Below are 21464 nucleotides of genomic sequence, written 5' to 3'. Positions count from 1 at the left end.
ATAGTCAACAACTGCGGCAAGAGTATTGTTAGCCCAGAAATGGAAACAGGAAGAAATTCCCATGAAAGAAGAATGGCAGACGAAATTAATGAACTATGCAGAATTGAACAAAATGAGAGGAAGGATTCGAAACCTGCGGGACCAGACATTCACAGAAGATTGGAAGAAGTATATGAATTATTCGAAGAGCAACTGTAACCAACAAATTACACTAGTAGGACTACAGGAAGTTTTGTAAGCAGAAATATACGAAGTGTTACAAAGTAGAAAAAGATAGAGATATTGGTTATGAGTTTGAAATGTGATAGGAAGATAAGAAATGCATACTAAGAGATTAGATTGGGAAATTTTCAGACAGGATTGATGGAAGTCAAAAAAATTGAATAAGATGTAAAAGTATGTTTAATTACTGTTGAAAATGATATGTTAAAAAACTAATAAAGAATTTATATTTTTTTTAAAAAGAAGAACTGTTGAGGGGGGCACCAATGAGAGGGTCGTTGGAGTGATGTTTGGGCAAGGAAGGAGGGAGCTGGTCAAGGAAGAAGAGTGAGGTCTGCTTTGCTGCGTCAGGAAGACACACCTGGGATTGTGTCTGGCATCAGCCGGAAAGCTCTGCATCATGACGTAGAATAGAATAGAATAGAATAGAATAGAATAGAATAGAATAGAATAGAATAGAATAGAATTTATTCTTTATACCTCGCCCATCTGGCTGGGCTTCCAACAAAACACTAAAATACAATAACCTATTAAACATTAAAAGCTTCCCTAAACAGGGCTGCCTTCAGATGTCTTCTAAAAGTTTGGTAGTTATTTTTCTCTTTGACATCTGGTGGGAGGGTGTTCCACAGGGCGGGTGCCACTACTGAGAAGGCCCTCTGCCTGGTTCCCTGTAACTTGGCTTCTTGCAGCAAGAGAACCGCCAGAAGGCCCTCGGCGCTGGACCTCAGTGTCCTGGCAGAACGATGGAGGTGGAGACGCTCCTTCAGATATACTGGACCAAGGATGTTTTGGGCTTTAAAGGTCAGCACCAACACTTTGAATTGTGCTCGAAACGTACTGGGAGCCAGTGTAGGTCTTTCAAGACCAGTCTTATATGGTCTCGGCGGCCGCTCCCAGTCACCAGTCTAGCTGATGCATTCTGGATTAGTTGTAGTTTCCGGGTTACCTTCAAAGGTAGCCCCACGTAGAGCACATTGCAGTAGTCCAAGTGAGAGATAACTAGAGCATGTACCACTCTGGCAAGACAGTCCACGGGCAGGTAGGGTCTCAGCCTGCGTACCAGATGGAGCTGATAAACAGCTGCCCTGGACACAGAATTGACCTCTGCCTCCATGGACAGCTGTGAGTCCAGAATGACTCCCAGGCTGTGCACCTGCTCCTTCAGGGGCACAGTTACCCCATTCAGGACGAGGGAGTCCTCGACACCCGCCCGCCTCCTGTCCCCCCAAAAAGAAGTACTTCTGTCTTGTCAGGATTCAACCTCAATCTGTTAGCCACCATCCATCCTCCAACCGCCTCCAGACACTCCAGTGGTCTCTAATGCCCCTGGATGAGCACAGTCAGAAGGGCAGACTTATAAATATGAAATATTATATGGAGAAATGTCCTGCAGTTGTGCCCATGCAAGCATTTGCTCAGATTATTTGATGGATTAAAGCTCCCTGTTCCTTTTATTCGCTCTCAAGGCTTTTGTTATCAGTGTGATACGAGTTTGGACTATGTGATAGGAAACACCCCGCCATTAAAAAAACCCTCTATAGGCACCTTTACACTGCAGTCATAAAGCTTTTTATCTCCGTGTTTAAGCTAGCTTCTCCTGATAACGTTGAAATCTACCGCTAGAGCAGTGCAACCTGTTTGAGAGAAAAGTCTGTGCAGTCTGACGCCTGGCTGAGAGGGGAAAGCAACGAATTCGCTCACAAAGGCTTCAAGGAGTTGGATTTGTGGCTTCAGGTCAGCTACCAAACTCGTACTGCACTTTGAGTACACCATATATTAGTTGCATCTTACAGCACTAAACTAACTACAGGTAAGCAAGCTTCTTTTGTAATGAAATTACCGGCAGGTGCTTCAAGCTCCTTCAGTGCAGCCTCAGGGCTCTCTTGAAGGTCCACTCAGAAAGAGATTTGATTTAAGGGTACCAATATTTGCTCATTTTCTGTGGAACAAGACTACAGGAGGTTTCGCCATCGAGGGGCACTTTTTGTCCGGCTCTATCTGGGGGTTGGAGGGTGGTTGCCAGTAGCGGAGAGGCTAGGCTTATGTGGCTGCAACTCAGCTGAAGGTGGCTTTAGAAACAGGTTCCATCAAGATATCGATGACAACACAAATTCATAGTAGCGGGCATGTTGTTTCCCAAACAACTGATTACTCACCAGTTTAGTCATGGAGACAGTGAGTTATTTTTGTCTGTATCACCGTATATATCTTACTCAAAATCATCTCCTTAAGGCTGATGGTGCAAGACTCTAGCACTGCAGAGTTTACTCTCTCCACCCAGTGCCAGATTTACGTATAAGCTAAACAAGCTATAGCTTAGGGCCCCACTCTCTTGGGCCCCCCCAAAAAAATTTAAAGGGAAAAAAAAACCTGGATGTACATTTCCAAAATATAAGATAAAAAACAAATAAAATAAAACCTCCATACAGCAACAGTGTTTTGTGTTGTGTAGGCGCCTATGATGTAAGCTATGGGCCCTGCCTGCTAGCCTGCTCCCTAAAATATCACTATCACTATTAATATACTTCTTCTTAATTGTATTTCACTATTAATATACTTCTTCCTAATTCAGTTCAACAATTACTTTGGTAAAATACATATTTTGTTATGTGCAAATGGCTTGAGATACCTATTAGGTCCATAAATTACCATACAGCATATATTCAACACACACAAAAAAAGCGACAATTTGTTGTTGACAAAGGACAGCTGGATATAAAGGGCCCCATTACCTTCAGTAACTTAGGGCCTCATCAAACCTAAATCCAGCCCTGTCTCCGTCCACAGTATTTCATCTGTCATCAGGGCAATGACAGTTTTCCTATCAATTTCCTATCAATTGAGCGTGGGTGGAGCTGTGGTCTAAACCATGGAGCCTAGGGCTTGCCGATCGGAAGGTCAGCAGTTCAAATCCCCACGACGGGATGAGCTTCCGTTGCTCGGTCCCAGCTCCTGCCCACCTAGCAGTTCAAAGGCATTTCAAATGCAAGTAGATAAATAGGTACCGCTCCAGTGGGAAGGAAAACGGTGTTTCCTTGCACTGCTCTGGTTGGCCAGAAGCGGCTTAGTCATGCTGTCCACGTGACCCGGAAGCTGTCTGTAGACAAACACCGGCTCCCTCGGCCTGAAAGCGAGATGAGCGTCGCAATCCCATAGTCGCCTTTGACTGGACTTAACCGTCCAGGGGTCCTTTACCTTTTGCCTTAATGCACTTTATCCCCCCCCCCCATGTTGTTTGCTAGGCATGCTGGGAATTGTAGCTCTGTGAGGGGTAACTTACAGCTCCCATGATTCTTTGCAAGAAATAATGTTTTAAATGTACCGTGTGTATGCGGCGTAACTTGCTCCCCTTGAACAAGGGAATAAAACAGCATTGGATAACATCGTTATGCAAGAGATAATCCCCACAGGTTTGATCTCTACAGGAGCACAACAGAGCTGTGGGAGAGAAGTAGTTCAGTTGTGTGCATTTTTTCGCTTTGCCCAAAGGAAATTCTGGTCCTTGCCTGATTCCAGGCAGTTCAGGTGTTACATTTTGGACCTCTGCGACACAGAAATAATTTCTTTTGAAGTATGCGTTTTGGGCAGGTTCCCCACGTACGGGGCTCGTTTTCTTGCTCCACACGGGAGCTGCTCCCCAGCACTGCTGCAATGGTATCCATGACAAGTAGAAGCCAGCATCACCAACTTTGGAGAGAGGAAAGACAAATCAGTAGTGTAAATTCAGAGCGGTTGGTGTCAATTTTTGTTCTCATCTCTGGAAATAATCCAGCCAGCATCACCAACTCTGGAGAGAGGAAAGACAAATCAGTAGTGTACCGCATTTTTCGCTCCATAAGGCGCACCTGACCATAAGGCGCACCTACTTTTTTTGGGGGGGGGGAATTCAAGGGAAAAAAATGCGGCTCTTGGGGGCTTTTGCGGGAGGTGGGGGAAGTGAGAGAGCCTCGCTCTGTCCCTTCACCCACCTCCCGCAAAAGCTAGGGATAGCCGTGCGAAGCCTCCCCAGGGCAGCAGGATGAAGGCTCCCTGCTGCCCTGCGGAGGCTTTGCGGGCTACCCCAGAGCTGCTCAACCCCAAGAGCAGGTTGGGGAGCCTTTCTGCACAGCCTTTCTGCTGCTCCCCGAGTTTGTAGGGCTGGCGGTGGGGGAAAGCCGAGCTTCCCTCACCGCCAGCCCCAGGGAGCAGCAGGAAGACTGCGCGCAGCCTTTCCGCTGCTCCCTGACCTGCTCTTTGGGGAAAGCCACCACCAGCCCCAAAGAGCAGGTCGGGGAGCAGTGGAAAGGCTGCTCACAGCCTTCCCACTGTTCCCCGAGCTTGTCGGGGCTGGCGAGGGAAGCCCTAGTCCCCCCTCCCCCAGCCCCAGGGACCACACATTCGCTCCATAAGATGCACAGACATTTCCCCTTAGATTTTAAGAGGAAAAAAGTGTGTCTTATGGAGCGAAAAATACGGTAAATTCAGAACGGTTGGTGTCAATTCCTGTTCTCATCTCTGGAAATAATCCAGCCATTCTCCTAGAACAGAGCTGAGGAAACTTTGGCTCCCCAGATGTTGCAGCTCCCGGCTCCCGGGCCATTGGCCATGCTTGCTAAGGCTGATGGCAGCTGACATCCCATAACTTCTGGGGGGCCACTGGCTACCTGTATCTTTTGCCTCTGCAAGTAGCAGTTGTGGGGGGATTTAAGAAGGGGTGGTGACACCTGGGGCAGAAATTAAAGTTCTGCTTTCCCAGAGCTATATTCCTAATCCAAATAACCTCCTTGCTATTACTGACATTTCTAAACAAACAAGATATCAGAAGAGACTATTCACAAATCTCCCATGTCTTGTCTAGTCCAGCCCTCAAATGGGCAGAGGCTCAAGCAGCCCAGAAGCTTATTTTGTTTTTGTTTTTTATAACCCTGCAATTACAAAGCCTTTATTATAAGTTTTAAGGCCACTTGACATGGGAGCGGTATATAAAGAGGGCCTCTAACCAAGGAGTTTGGTTGGTTGTTGCTCTGGGGGTACCTTTCATGGCAAATCCAGGGTTTATAATTTGTGAAATTCCCCTTGCCCAAATTCCATGGGCGGTTGTAAACATGGATTAATAAAAGCTTGCCCTAGCTGAGAGTCTCATTAATGTGCAGCTTCTGGAGTGTGCTAATCTCCAGGGTCCTCTCCTGTCATTAAGTAAACAATGATGTCAGTGGAAACCAACACCTCCTGACATTATGAAGGGCACCTTAAGCCACCACAAAGTATGAGTCTGCCGGATTTCTGTGCACAAGATTATTCACAGCTGCTAGGGATTTCAACTCCATAATATTCTTTACATCACAATGGTTTTCTTTTCTATTCTATTCGGTGGGACCTATTCATTGCAGATAATCCTTCCCTGTAATGCCAACAAAGGATTTCATACCTAAGGTGTACCTTTGGCTGTGAAAATCCATAAAATCAATACCGTGCTCTAATTTCCACAATTCAAAACACATATGTAATTGGGAGACGAGTTACCGATACGTTTCAAGCCCGTTTCTTTCACTGATAACAGAAAAAAATTGTCTATGTTGAACCACTGCAATGTTGCTGTGTTTTAGATAGTTTTGGAATATGCAATATGTCCATTAATTGAAATTAATAAAAAACGAAGGCTTCATACACATGTAAGCTGTTGCTGTTTGCTACTTCTTCCTCTTCTTCCTTGCCACAGGATGGAGTCGAAAGAAGGTATCTTCAGGAGGCAACTGGTAGATGTTCATGGTGTTGCCTTGTTCTGGAGCATCGCTGAGGCATGGAGCCAGGTGGAGAACTTCCAGGCCAAGCCCGATGATCTTCTGATTGCCACCTACCCAAAATCAGGTGCCTGTGCCTAAGGGCTTCCCTGGATTTAATGCACAGAATGCACAACGGCTGCATATCTGTTGCAGGGAATTGGGACATCTGCAGGAATGGGATTCAGTCTAGTTACACACTGCAAAATGTTGCTTGAAAAATACGCACTTCTGCCAGAAATCCTGGCAGTGTTTGTGAGATTGCCACGTCAAATGAGAATATGTGACTGGCAGTTGTCAGACTGCTACATCTTCGCCCATGGTACGCATGATGACCATGAAAGGTCACTTCCATGCCATGTTGAGCTGTCTTCTCCCATTGGATTCATCTATAAGAATCCCTTGCTGGACGACAGCTCCTTCTTTTGTGCCGAAGTTATGTTAATTGTCAGGGTTTGGAATAGCAGACCTTATGGCCTGAGACTGGGACTGTTTGTGTTATGTACTGAAGTTCTCACCTTGGGCCAGCAGGGGGATACTGTAGATAGTTTTTACTCAGGTCCACATATGCAAATAAGGGATCGAAAGTGACGTTCAGTGATTGGATAGTTACAGAAAGTTGTTACAGTTACATTGTACTGGAGCTCTATATAAGCAGGCTGCTGAACCCTTCAGTTCAGTTCTGTTCTGGCCTGTGAATAAACAAGAGCTGTTGAAGAATCGCTGTGTCATCTGATATGTTCACTGACAATTTAACAGTTTGTGCTCATGCCAGAGCTTTCTTCTGACATAAAAAAAGAATGGGGATGTGCAACACCAGCTTTCTTCCTGCTGCCCTTCAGATTCTAGCTTCCAGATCTAGTTCAAGCTCCAAGTTTCTTTTCCAGTAAATGACACCAGGGCTGTGGGCTGACAAGCACGGCCTCCCAAAGTAGGTTAGGGTTTTTGTGCCACCCTTTATTGGAGATTCATAGGGCAGTTTACAATATAAAAACAAATATATATATAATAATAATGATTTGTTATTTATACTCTGCCCATCTGGCTGAGTTCTCCCAGCCACTCTGGGCGGCTCACAATCAAGTGTTGAAAACAATACAGCATTAAATATTAAAAACTTCCCTAAACTTCCCTAAACAGACGACACACGACGGCATAGCAAGGTCAAGAGCAAAATGCCCTAAATATAGGGAGAGGTGGGCGGGTGTTCTGATGCACGAGCCGAAAGAGGAAGCTCTGGGTCACGTGCGTAGGTATATATAGGTCCCTTGGCCCATTTAGATGGCTCCCTATTGGTCAGATTAAACCCAGCAATGAGGGACCTACCGACCGGGTGTTGTGGCTGTCCAATATACCCACCCACAACCAGGAGGTCAGTCTCCAGGTCTCACCGCAACACGTGCCCTCTTTTAGGGAGGACACGCTTTACAAACCCAGCTGATAAAAGGTACCCCTGACCATTAGGTCCAGCCGTGGCCGACTCTGGGGTTGCGGCACTCATCTTGCTTTATTGGCCGAGGGAGCCGGCGTACAGTTTCCGGGTCATGTGGCCAGCATGACTAAGCCGCTTCTGGCAAACTAGAGCAGCGCACAGAAACGCCGTTTACCTTCCCGCCAGAGCGGTACCTATTTATCTACTTGCACTGGCGTGCTTTCGAACTGCTAGTTTGGCAGGAGCAGGGACCGAGCAACAGGAGCTCACCCCGTTGCTGGGATTCGAACCACTGACCTTCTGATCAGCAAGTCCTAGGCTCTGTGGTTTAACCCACAGTGCCACCCGGTGCGAAACCCAGCTGATACCTTATGCTAAAATTACTCTGTGGGTAATTTTATCTAATTTGCACATGCATTTACATTTTCAGGCACAACCTGGGTCAGTGAGATTCTGGACATGATTTACAACAATGCAGATGTGGAAAAGTGTAAACGAGATGCCATTTTCAATCGTGTTCCTTTCATGGAGCTGATTATTCCTGACATTATTAATGGTAAAGCCTTTACTGTATTACAAAGTACTAAGAAGGTGATGAATTCTCCCTACGTGCCCAGTATATGAGTGTTTCCCACACTTTTGGTACTTGGAGCACAACTTTTTTCTTTCTGGTTAAAAAGTGGAAATAGACTTTATTCCACAATGATGGAAACAAAAATTATTGATCAGCTCCAAAAGCAACGGGCAGGTACAGTTTCAAACTTTCAAAAAGAGATAGCTGAGAGTGATACAAAATTACTTTAAAAAACGTACAATCTCCTACTTTATGGGGAAACATTAGATGAAATGGTACAAGTGGGCTCAGGATTTAGGTCATAATATACAACTTGAAGTATGGGAAAAGATGTGGAAGGTGAACCTAAAATTTACAGATTGCATCTTACTGAAAGAGAATTATATGAAAATGATGTATAGATGGTATATAACACCAGAGAAAGTGGTCAAAATGTATAAAAAGGGACCAAAAACTTGTTGGAAGTGTAAAGAAAAAGATCGTACATTTTATCATATGTGGTGGGAATGCAAAAAGATTAGAAATTATTGGGAAATGATATATGATGAATTGAAAAAAAAGTTTAAAAAGACTTTTGTTAAGAAACCAGAAGCATTCCTCCTAGGAATTTTAGACCAAGATGTAAAAAAAGAAAATTGGAAATTATTTATGTATGCAACAACAGTGGCAAGAATTATATTAGCACAAACTTGGAAGACAGAAGAAATACCAACGAAAGAACAATGGCAAGGGAAACTTATGGAATATGCAGAACTGGCAAAACTAAGAGAAAAACTACATGAAAAGGACAACAAAGACTTGTTTACAACATACAACATTTACAACATATTTGAAGAGGCAACATGAAGAAATGGATTCACTGGCAGGGTTTGAGTAAACCATCACAACTGTATACAACAAAAAATAAGACTATATGTATTGGGAAAACTTTGGGAAACAATACACAGGGTGAACAATATGGAAATAAAGCAAAACAGGAGTATGAGGGAAGTCCAGGGAGAGAAATATGAAAAATTGTCAAAGATATATTGTTAGAAGAAGTATACATAGAAAAATCAATAATTTGTTTTTTAAAAAAACAAACAAAAGCAACAGGCAGATATCCTTCTTGTAACAGGTGAGCTCTGTGGATGTGTAATATTATTGGGATGTTAGAGCCTCTGTCATTGGAAAATAACCTGTTTTAGCTGGGCAAGTCTCCATGGATAGACCCACAAATTCACTGACAAATTCCACCTGTGCAACAATTCAGGGGCATCTCTAGATCAGGCCAGAATAAATTATTTTTTCAAATGTTTTTGTCCCCTGCCCACTTTAATTATTTTCACTATGTTTTCAAGGTGTAGAACAACTTGCTGAGATACCTTCTCCACGACTAGTTAAGACTCACCTCCCAGTGCAACTTGTCCCCGAGTCCTTTTGGGAAACCGGTTGCAAGGTAAAATAAATCTGCCTTCCATTAGGAAGCACTACAGACGCTGATGCTTACTTTTGCCTGACTATGCATTCTGATTGAACCATCTCTGAATTTGCTTCAGCCTTGGATTTGATTCTTTGAAGGATCAAGGAGTCCTGCATACCTGAAGGAGCGTCTCCCCCCGCATTGTTCAGACCGGACACTGAGTTTCAGAGCCAAGGCTCCTGGTGGTTCCCTCACTGCAAGAATAATAATAATAATAATAATAATAATAATAATAATAATAATAATAATTTATTTATACCCTGTGCATCTGGCTGGGTTTCCCCAGCCACTCTGGGCGGCTTCCAACAAAACACTAAAATACAATAACCTATTAAACATTAAAAGCTTCCCTAAACAGGGCTGCCTTTAGATGTCTTCTAAAAGTTTGGTAGTTATTTTTCTCTTTGACATCTGGTGGGAGGGTGTTCCACAGGGTGGGCGCCACTACCGAGAAGGCCCTCTGCCTGGTTCCCTGTAACCTCACTTCTCGCAGCGAGGGAACTGCCAGATGGCCCTTGGCGCTGGACCTCAGTGTCCGGGCAGAACAATGGGGGTGGAGACGCTCCTTCAGGTATACTGGACCGAGGCTGTTTAGGGCTTTAAAGGTCAGCACCAACACTTTGAATTGTGCTCGGAAACGTACTGGGAGCCAATGTAGGTCTTTCAAGACCGGTGTTATATGGTCTCGGCGGTCGCTCCCAGTCACCAGTCTAGCTGCCGCATCCTGGATTAATTGTAGTTTCTGGGTCACCTTCAAAGGTAGCCCCACATAGAGCGCATTGCAGTAGATATTTGAAGGCAGCCCTTTTTCGGGAAGCTTTTCGTTATTGAAGTTGTTCTTGCTGTGGTTGTTCCTGTATTTTTGTGGGAAGTCTGCCAGAGTGGCTGGGGCAACCTAGTCAGATGGGCGGGGTATAAGAAATACTTTATTAGTCCCCTTTTGGCTCTTGACATATCTACCTCCCACCTCCTGACTTGCTTTTCCATGGAGTCCACTGCCATTGGGCTGCCATCTTTATACAATTCTCATAGGATGTTGCACTTGAGGAACTGAAACAATTTTTTCATTTGTTTGAAACAAAAATAGCCATGCTTCTTGAGTGATTCCAATTTTCATATCTTTATTCCATTTTATTATGTATTTGTGTACTGTTGTCTCATTATGTACATTGTTGACATCTAATAATATTTCAGATTCGTTCTTTCCGCTCCAAAACTGTTTACTTTTGCTAAACCTACTTAGGAGAGGTAGAATTTGCATGTACTGGAACATGAATGTGTAGGAGGTTCAAGGTCTAGTTTATTCTTCATTTGGTCTAATGATTGTATAGTCATGGGATGTCTCCAACTTATCAACCTTCCCAAATTACCTAGTGGACCTTTCAGATGGGATCTTTCATCATGTATCAAAGAGGCAAATGACTGTTTGTATTGGTCCCATATTTACCTCACAGATCTGTCAACTTTGATAGTCAGGGCACTTCACACAAGTATAAAGGGAGCATTCTTGACTGCCAATACAGACAGTGTGCACCACTGGTGAATGAGATAGGGGATGTTTTTGAAATTTGGGTAAAATGTCATTCCATAAAATGCAGCCTTACCTTTTTATAAGTTAGTAAGTTCATTATGAATTTATTTGAGAATGAGGATGGGGTGTACAGATCATAGAACTTATTTTTTAAATTTCAGACTTTCAAGAAAAGGATCAGTTTTTCAAAAGTACATTTTGCGAATTTGGACAAATCCGCGGTTAACAGAAACACTCCATGTTCGTTCCCACAGATGATCTATGTGGCCAGGAATGCCAAGGATGTAGCTGTCTCTTATTACCACTTCTACAAGATGGCAAAGATGCACCCAGAACCTGGAACCTGGGATGAGTTTCTCGGGAAATTTGTGGCGGGGGAAGGTAGAACTTGGAAAGAACATTTCATTTCTGAGCACAACCCGTGGACCTTCTCTTGGTCCTTAGTTAGACAAAAGTTTTATTCCACTTAAACAGTCATGGTGTCCCCCAAAGAATCCTGGGTTTTGTAGTCTGGTAAGGGAGGAACGCGGGTGGCACTGTGGGTTAAACCTCAGAGCCTAGGACTTGCTGATCACAAAGTTGGCGGTTTTTGTAATCTGAGTTTTAAAAGAAGCATCCGCCCATCTCTCTCTCCCTTTGTAGTGGCTTTTGGATCCTGGTACGACCATGTAAAAGGATGGTGGGAGAAGAAGAAGACCCACCCTAATATTCTGTATCTCTTCTATGAAGACATGAAGGAGGTGTGTGAATCCTCGGATGCTAAAGGCATGATGGTCCCAGACAGCTTGTTTATTGAGCATTCCTGCTGATTCCCTTTTAGGGAGTGACAAAAACAAACCCCTGTGTTGCAGTACAGAGATATCTGCTCAAATACAGTGGCAACACTGTATAAATGCATTATATGGTAGCAGAATGTCATCCAAAATTTACTATTTCCAAATAATATCCGAATAATATATATGTCAGTCCATAACCAAAGAGTAGTCAACGTAATAAATTACTGGCGAGGAACTCCACGATGCAGACAGGATGCCTTTCAATGTCCAAGAAGTATTTTATTTAAAGTCTATAACTTTATGGTTTCAGCTTGCATTGTGATGCCAGATTTGATATACTGTACCTTTAAATTTCCTTACTTTGCTCTTAATTATTTGTTATTTGACACACCTGTGAATAACTTTATAAGTTCTTACATTGGTTTTATCAGCATCAGTTAGCTACACTGGTTAGTGAGCTCTGATCCACAAGTATTATATTTACCTGCATGGATATTCTAAAAAATTACTTGGTATGTATTCTTTCTTTATTATTTATTCATTATGCAAGTTGCTCAGTTTTATTTTTGTTGTCATTCATTGTATGTAATGTATTTAATTTCATCATCGGCTGACAGGGATTCGTCTTCGAAACAGTTGATCCAGTCCGGATATACTGTTCTCCAGACGACACATTTACGAGCATTTATTATTATTTGCTTCCTCGGAATTGAGATGGTGTTGCCTCAAAACAAGTGCTATCCCACACATCCTAGTGCCTTTTCCAGTCATTTTTGCTTATTACCAAAAGTCTGATCTTTTGGGTTTGTCGTGTAAGAACTCCCAGATAATAATGTCAAAACCTGAATTTGCTGACAGAGCCTAGGGCTTGTCGATCAGAAGGTCGGCGGTTCGAATCCCCGTGAAGGGGTGAGCCCCCATTGCTTGGTCCCTGCTCCTGCCAACCTAGCAGTTCAAAAGCACGTTAAAGTGCAAGTAGATAAATAGGTACCACTCTGGCAGGAAGGTAAACGGCGTTTCTGTGCGCTGCTCTGGTTCGCCAGAAGCGGCTTAGTCATGCTGGCCACATGACCTGGAAGCTGTACGCCGGCTCCCTCAGCCAGTAAAGCGAGATGAGCACAGCAACCTCAGAGTCGGCCACGACTGGACCTAATAGTCAGGGGAATGAATTCCCACCCCAAAAGACTGATAGTCAGGAAGAATCCGCTGCCTCTCTTTTTGCAGGACCCCAAGCGTGAAGTAGAGAAGGTGATTCGGTTTCTGGGGAAGGAGGTGTTGGAGGAAGTGGTGAATAAAATTCTTCACCATACGTCGTTTAAGGAGATGCAGAAGAACCCCACTTCAAACTATACAATGATGCCAGGTGACCAAATGGACCACAGTGTGTCTCCTTTCATGAGAAAAGGTCAGTCTCCTTTATATGCAATATGGCCTCGCAACATTCAGCTTCCCACAAATCGTTAATCGGGACCAGAGGTTTTTTTAAAAAATCAACAGAACAATAGTTTTTTAAAATGGCAATTTAAGATCCTTACACATTTTAGATTATTTTAATATTATGCTGAGTTTCTTCATGTCACATTTTCAAGTTCTCAATAGATACGAAAGTTAGAATTCTTGTTCATAATATCTGTAAATACTTACATTAATAAATGTAATAGTTTTCCATGCGTATACAACACGTGCATTTTTTTCAAAAAATTTTTTTATTAATTTTTGCAATTAAACATTATCATCACACACACAAAAAATAGAAAATAAAACATTTTCACACAATATTAAATCCACATTTTGGGATCCCTCAGATCCCTCCATTCCCTCCCTGGGTTCTTTTATATTATCTTAATTTATACATGTCAATAATTTCCTTATCTTTAATTATCTCAAAATTTAAACATTCTCCTTAATGTTACAAGTGTTTTTAAAAACCTGCTACTGTATTAACTTCCTTACAATGCTTTTGTGCATATGCAATCAATATTTTCCATTCTTTTTTTATATTTGTTGTCTTCTTGATTTCTAAGTCTTCCAGTTAATTTAGCCATTTCGGCATATTCCATTAATTTGAGTTGCCAATCTTCTTTAGTGGGGGCTCCTTTCCTTTCCTTTCCTTTCCTTTCCTTTCCTTTTCCTTTTCCTTTTCCTTTTCCTTTTCCTTTCCTTTCCTTTCCTTCTTCGTCTTCTTCTTCTTCTTCTTCTTCTTCTTCTTCTTCTTCTTCTTCTTCTTCCTCCACCTCCTCCTCCTCCTCCTCCTCCTCCTCCTCCTCCTCCTCCTCCTCTTCTTCTTCTTCTTCTTCTTCTTCTTCTTCTTCTTCTTCTTCTTCTTCTTCTTCACCCCAATGCTTTCCTAGCGAAAACCAGCTCTTTACTGCTGAATCAGAGAAAACTGCAATCCACAGAAGACCTGAATTGCCCTTTGTTCTGATTCAGCATTAAAGAGCGGGTTTTCTTGGGGAAAGTGGCTGGGCAAAAAAAGAGAGAAGTGCTCAGACATGGAGCTTGAATGTGTGAACCTGTGTCTAGAAAGTGTGGGGCCCGAGGCCAGTGTAGATTAGCTCGAAGCATTGTTAAGACTTTTCAGGCATCTGGTGCTTTAAAATTAAACACTTCCTCTTTGCAGGTCTTACCAGTTCATTTTAAAAGCCATCATGCCCCATGAAAGGGCTTTCTGTTGTTCCCCAATGCCAGTTTATATTCCCTGCAGTGAGTGAAATCTTTAAGTATTGCTTTGCTCCCAATTCCTTCCCCCCTTAAAAAAATACTGAAATAATTGTGACCCTTTAATGTTAGCTATTATTAGCTACTTCTACTGAAGAAAAGCAAATTCTCTCAAGCGCTGGGAAATGGAATTGTTTGACCCACCCTGCCAGCAAATGGTTTGTGCCCATGCTATCTGGGTCAAAACCTACGCAAAACTTTGATTTTGATGGTCTGAAATGTACCTAGCTCTGGGCTAGAATGATTACAGCGCTGATGGTTATCTGCAGAACAGAACATAGGCCTTAGGATAGTCACCTAGTGATTTTTTGGTTTTCTTCTCCACAGGGATTGCAGGTGACTGGAAAAACCAATTCACCGTAGCTCAGAACGAGAGATTTGATGAGGATTATGCGGAGAAAATGAAGGGATCTACCTTGCTTTTTCGATCGGAGATCTAAGGGACAGACATTTTTCTCTACAGCGGGGTGAAAGCCACTGGCTTCTCCTCTCTCAGCCCTGCTCCCACAATGATTAATTTGAGATTTGTTGTGCTTTAGCACTACCCAGATTGTTACGGAAAAATCTAGGTGTGAGGCTGCTCAGTCACCCAGCTTGTCGGACTGAGCCTGCGGGTCCCTGCAGAATAAAGGAAGGAGTCCAGCCACCAACCGGAGCAAACAGCTGTAGATCAGTTTATTGCGCAACAGGTTCAAAGAGTAATTTTGAACCCTGAGGATGGGGTGACAAAGACTTTTAAAACTTTCCCACCATATCCCAGAATACAATTCGTACAGCATCATTGCTACATCACTGACATGTCACAAAAGGGGAGGGGTAGACAGGGGTTACACTAGTTTAACCTTGGCAAACATGTCCAGACAAGTCCTTGGTACAAGATTAGCATAAGCAGATATGGCAGGGCAAGACTCAGGTATAAGATTAGCATAGACAAATATATCTTAAGTACCCACCACCCAAAAGTACAATAGAACTTCCTTTGCATGTCTGGAGCCTGAGGCAAGTCAGGTGATGAGATTTGGCTTCTCTTGGCTAACAATGAGCCCAGCAATTGTCACCTCTAGGAACTTCCTGGAGTCCTTTTTCAAGGGGAAAATAGCTTTGGAATGGCGGAAACTGGCAAAGGAGTTGATTTTATATTATTTTTAAAGCTAGGTAACTTCCCTGAGCTGTCAAGTTGAAAGGATATATTCAGGCATAATATTTGTAACATTTAACTTTAAAGATGTGCCCCCCCGGTAATTTCCGTAACACAGATAATGGCCCAGAAGAAGTCATTGCATCTCAACAGCTTAGCTGTCCTGAGGAGCCAATAGGTTTGCCTCATATAACCATTTCTTCAGGCTAGGTTCCTCAGCAACCCGTCAATAAGAAGAGCCACAAAGAATCCTGCAGCTTGCGTCTCGGCCCTCGGACAGCTCTTTCCTCAGAGCTAACCATTTGCCTAACCTTTGCAAAGTCCCTGCCTCTGTCCTTTCTGATCTACTCTTGCTCCCCTGGACTTTGGCTCTCCGCCTGACCCGACTACAGCTTTGCCTCTGGGACTTCTGACTTTTATGAAACTGCTTCAGAGAGAGTCCCAAAGGAGTGGCCTTTATCTTGTTTTCACTTCCCATGCTTAGTCTACTTTAGTTTCCAATAAAGTCCTCCCTCTTTCAGACCAGGTGCTTCTGTAATTACCATACAAAGTATATTTGCTTACGCTGTTTGGTACATCACACTTGGCCAGCTATAACATTTCCTCAGCGCTGGCGGCCTGAGGCATTGTTCGGGCATCTCAAGCAAGCAGACAGAATGGCTCCTTGCCTGAAGTGACTTCTCAATGTTATCATTTAGGGCAGGGCTATCCAACAGGTCGATCTACTGGTTGTTCATGGGGTGTCCCTGGTCGATCCTGGTTGGTCATTGGACCCTCAGTTCCCCCCCGAAAAAGCTTTCTTTAGGGAGCTCAACAACTGTGGCTCCCCAAAAAAGCTCAACAACTTTAGTCAATCCAATGGGTACATCACTGCCAGTTTATTTACAGTATGAGTAGATCTCTGTCTCTTGGAAGTTGGACACCCCTGGTTTAGGGTATCTGGGCAGATCTGCTTTCAATCAATGGCTTTGTCATCATCATGGTTGATGAACGTTGCTAGCTGACTAGACAGAAAGCCACCATGACTTGCTCTTTTGCTCCTAAAACAAGGGTTTTCTTCTGCAGAGGCACACTCCATTATCTCTCGAGACAGACGGATGCCAATATACAACTGGTGAAGTGTGCACATCAAACTGCTGTTGGACACCCTCATGACCGGGTGGGAGGGGAGAGAGGAAATAGAACGGAATGGCTGAATCACCTGCCCATAACCAACAATTGAGGAATTAAACACTTGAATGTAGTCGGGATTGGGCAGGAGCGTCCACTGAAACTAAAATGGAGATGAAGAAACTCAGGCAGCCCAGTGAGCATACTCAGAAGGCATACTGACCAACGGGAGGGTGAAAAACCAAAGGGAGGAGAGGTGGAATGGGGTGGCTTGAACCCTGAACAGGAGCATCCCAGCACATTTTGTCACATGGTCCCACTTGTCCATATGCGCTGATACCAAGTTGTGTCTTTTCATGCTTCGGCAGCCGTCATGACACCCACACTGCACAGAAAAGATGTATCAACAGATTCAGCGTAACCCTGAGATAAGTGCACATTTTTAAAAAAATGCCACAGAAAACCCCCCCACAGAGGAACCCATAATTAGCCCCATAATAACTGGATGGCACATAATGATGAGAGACCGAGAGGGCAAAAAATCCCTGACAACAGGAGGGGAGAACAGCTGGACATATAAAGGGCCCCGTTACCTTCAGGAGCTGAGGGCCTCATCAAACCTAAATCCAACCCTGAGGAGGAGGAACCTGAAATACCTCAAAGGCATGGATTGTTAAGAGGCTGAAGCTCTCTTTGAACACGTGAGGGTCAAAACTACGTACAGGGGCAAGGCCTGTTCTCAAAATCCCTATGCCCTCTCTTCTCTTGACCTTTCATGTGGGAGGAATCCCGATTGCTCAGACACTTTGAAGTGTGCAGCTGACTGAGTGTAGAAACCTCCTGCAGACCTTTGTTCTGAACCTACAATGGCCTGAGAGGAGCCCAAGCATGCAGGGAACATTGGTGGGCAGAGGATGAATCATGCACACACCCGACTGAAAACACAATTGGAACCCTCACTTGTTCAGCTGAATGCCTGAAAAGCTTTATTTCACACAGGACAAAGACTCAGTTTGGTCACACGCACACACATGCATTTGCGGGTACACACATGCACAGGCTGGGGGCCTCAATGGCACTACTCTGGAGACTTCACCCGGGGCAAAAAAAACCCCTGACTAGCCTCCCACCCGTAGCTAAGGCTCTGAGGGAAGGACAGATTGGTGTAACCAGAACATGGCGGCAGAGAAACAAAGTGTAGAAACCACTGTTGTCTCGGTTGATTCCTCGTTCACATGGAAAACCTATTTCTAAGCATCCTCAGGAACATAAGCGAGCGCTTCCCACAGAAATGAATGGATAAATTCAAATTGTTAATCTGGCAGGGACTGGGTCCTTGTATGTACACCCTTAAAAAGTAAAGGTAAAGGGACCCCTGACCATTAGGTCCAGTCGTGGCCGACTCTGGGGTTGCGGCGCTCATCTTGCTTTATTGGCTGAGGGAGCCGGTGTACGGCGTACAGTCATGTGGCCAGCATGACTAAGCCGCTTCTGGAGAACCAGAGCAGCGCACGGAAACGCCGTTTACCTTCCCGCTGGAGCGGTACCTATTTATCTACTTGCACTTTGACGTGCCTTCGAACAGCTAGGTTGGCAGGAGCAGGGACTGAGCAACGGCAGCTCACCCCGCCGCAGGGATGCGAACCACCGACCTTCTGATCGGCAAGTCCTAGGCTCTGTGGTTTAACCCACAGCGCCACCCGCGTCCCTATGTACACCCTTACTCACCTGAAAAACAAACAAATCCGAAAGGTAGCAGTAGAGGGGAAAGTTCTTGGTCTCTCTAACACTGTTATTATTTTAGCACGAGACATTAAAACACCAGCAGAACAGAGCCAATACAGTTCATCGCCCACATATTTCACACTGGAAGGGCTGTGGCTGGAACCGAATTACTTACGGCCACCCTGCAATGTTGCACATAGTGAAAAGAAGCTGGTAAAATGTGGTCTTGACTATGCTACCACTCAGTGGATTTGTAACTGGCTGACTGACCGAACCCAAAGGGTGCTCATCAATGGTTCCTCTTCATCCTGGAGAAGAGTGACTAGTGGGGTGCCACAGGGTTCTGTCTTGGGCCCGGTCTTATTCAACTTCTTTATCAACGACTTGGATGATGGACTCAAGGGCATCCTGATCAAATTTGCAGATGACACCAAACTGGGAGGGGTGGCTAACACCCCAGAGGACAGGATCACACTTCAAAACGACCTTGAGAGATTAGAGAACTGGGCCAAAACAAACTAGATGAATTTTAACAGGGAGAAATGTAAAGTATTGCACTTGGGCAAAAAAAATGAGAGGCACAAATACAAGATGGGTGACACCTGGCTTGAGAGCACTACATGTGAAAAGGATCTAGGAGTCTTGGTTGACCACAAACTTGACATGAGCCAACAGTGTGACGCGGCAGCTAAAAAAGCCAATGCAATTCTGGGCTGCATCAATAGGAGTATAGCATCTAGATCAAGGGAAGTAATAGTGCCACTGTATTCTGCTCTGGTCAGACCTCACCTGGAGTTCTGTGTCCAGTTCTGGGCGCCACAGTTCAAGAAGGACACTGACAAACTGGAACGTGTCCAGAGGAGGGCAACCAAAATGGTCAAAGGCCTGGAAACGATGCCTTATGAGGAATGGCTAAGGGAGCTGTGCATGTTTAGCCTGGAGAAGAGGAGGTTAAGGGGTGATATGATAGCCATGTTCAAATATATAAAAGGATGTCACATAGAGGAGGGAGAAAGGTTGTTTTCTGCTGCTCCAGAGAAGCGGACACGGAGCAATGGATCCAAACTTACAAGAAAGAAGATTCCACCTAAACATTAGGAAGAACTTCCTGACAGTAAGAGCTGTTTGACAGTGGAATTTGCTGCCAAGGAGTGTGGTGGAGTCTCCTTCTTTGGAGGTCTTTAAGCAGAGGCTTGACAACCATATGTCAGGAGTGCTCTGATGGTGCTTCCTGCTTGGCAGGGGGTTGGACTCGATGGCCCTTGTGGTCTCTTCCAACTCTATGATTCTATGATTCTATGAATTTTGCAGGCCAGGCTCTGGGTTGTTTATAACAGGGTGAGGGACTGTGGCCTTGCCAGACGTTTTTGCATTCTGTGATAGGAGTTTTGAGGTTTTAGATATATGGTAATGTTCATAAGTGTACCAACCAAGCACGTACATAGATCAGTACAGGAAGGCCAACCTGGAACCATTTTTGATTCCCAAACTGACCAAATGTTTTCTCTGCAAGGTCAATGGAAAAGACTCCCCATTGTCTTTTCCTTCACAAATCCTGTCTTAAGGGTATGTCTGTGTTTGACTAGGGTGTGAGCCTGTGACCTGGCCCAGGAACTAAGTATTTATCATTACAAAAGACTGGCCAGGCTCCCCAGGAAATCCAATCAAGTAACCTGCCAGACAGGAGATAAACAATGACAGGAGAAAAACAACATTCAAATTTCTGTTTAGACCGCCTTTTCTGTGATGTAGGTGTGATGTATCTGAGGGGTGGTCTTAGGTTACACCCCTTCTGTGATGTATGTATGATGTTTCTGGGGGTGGTCTTGATCTAGGGTGGGAATTTCAAAAGTCTTTATAAGGTATTGCGTGCCATTTTTCTGGGTTCCTCCTCCTCTCCTGCGTGTGAGGGGAGCACCCTGTTGCAACAGATCAATAAAGATCAAGCTTACTAGCTGCTTTGCTTCTCAATATTCTCTGGTTGGCCTCTGTTATTTTCTCCTACCAATAGGGAACCTATGTAAGGACTCTATATGGGCTCTTGGGTACCCCATAAGGGAAAAGGGCAATTTTTGTTTACAACAATTCCCAACTCCCATCATCCCTGACCACTGACACAGGCTCCCAGTCCCTGGTTTGCAACAACCCTGCGGTGTTGCACCATGGCTAGCAAAGCTGACTCTGGCTTCCTGTTCAGAATCGCCAGCAGTTGGCAACCTTGCCCACGCATCGTATTTGTTCAGAAAATATAGGTCGGGGGGGGGGAAACCATTGACTAGGAAGAAGGAAGGACAGATCTCTTGAAAACTGAGAGCAGCAAAGGGAGGTGTTTGGATTTCCTTATTTTCTTTTTGAAAAGTTTTTATTGTTAAAATAATTCAGCATTAATACACAGATATTGCAAATATACAAGCATACAAACATACATTTCATAGAATCCTTAAAAATGTTCAAACATACCTACACTCAATCCCACAGATAATTCCTTTTCCCATCACCATCCACCACCCCTCAACCAACCTTTGTTTTAGACTTCCAATCTACTCAATTGCAATTTCTTTCCACTTCTATTACTTTCTTTCACACACCTTTAACCTAATTTCGCACTTCTTTTTCTATTACACATTGTTATCCATCTTATTCAGTATTTCAGTACAGTGGTGCCTCGCAAGACGAAATTAATTCGTTCTGCGAGTTTTTTCGTCTTGCGAATTTTTCGTCTTGCGAAGCACGGTTTCCCAAAAACCTCAAAAAAGGCTACCACACTGCGTGCTATGAGTTGCTCTTGCAAGACGTTTTCGCCTTGCGCAGCAAGCCCATAGGGAAATTCGTCTTGCGAAGCAACTCAAAAAACGAAAAACTCTTTCGTCTTGCGAGGCATTCGTCTTGCGAGGTACCACTGTATCTGAAACAGAACTTGTTTCTTCTAATAGGAGTTCTGATTTTTCGATATGGTTTTGCAAGTATCCTTTAAACACCTTCCAGTCCAGTGGATTTCTTTTCCCTTCGAATGC

At 44.0% G+C, this 21464-nt stretch overlaps 1 protein-coding gene across 2 annotated transcripts; it reads left to right on the top strand.

Moving 5' to 3' along the window:
- The first annotated feature begins 1783 nt into the window (after positions 1–1783).
- Positions 1784–16135, top strand: LOC128400655 (sulfotransferase 1 family member D1-like). Of its 2 annotated transcripts, none has more exons than XM_053363029.1 (8): positions 1784–2035; positions 5924–6072; positions 7847–7972; positions 9331–9428; positions 11238–11364; positions 11626–11723; positions 12984–13164; positions 14805–16135. In XM_053363029.1, the coding sequence occupies exons 2-8, from the start codon at positions 5925–5927 to the stop codon at positions 14915–14917; spliced, it is 891 nt and encodes a 296-aa protein (XP_053219004.1). In that variant the 5' UTR covers positions 1784–2035; position 5924; the 3' UTR covers positions 14918–16135. The 2 variants fall into 2 exon arrangements, with proteins under 2 accessions (XP_053219004.1, XP_053219005.1); XM_053363030.1 differs by lacking the exon at positions 1784–2035 and adding an exon at positions 3894–3956.
- Positions 16136–21464: the final 5329 nt, after the last annotated feature.

Source organism: Podarcis raffonei, chromosome 13 (genome assembly GCF_027172205.1).
Source record: "Podarcis raffonei isolate rPodRaf1 chromosome 13, rPodRaf1.pri, whole genome shotgun sequence".
Classification (NCBI taxonomy): domain Eukaryota; kingdom Metazoa; phylum Chordata; class Lepidosauria; order Squamata; family Lacertidae; genus Podarcis; species Podarcis raffonei.
This window is presented reverse-complemented; position numbering and strand designations above follow the sequence as displayed.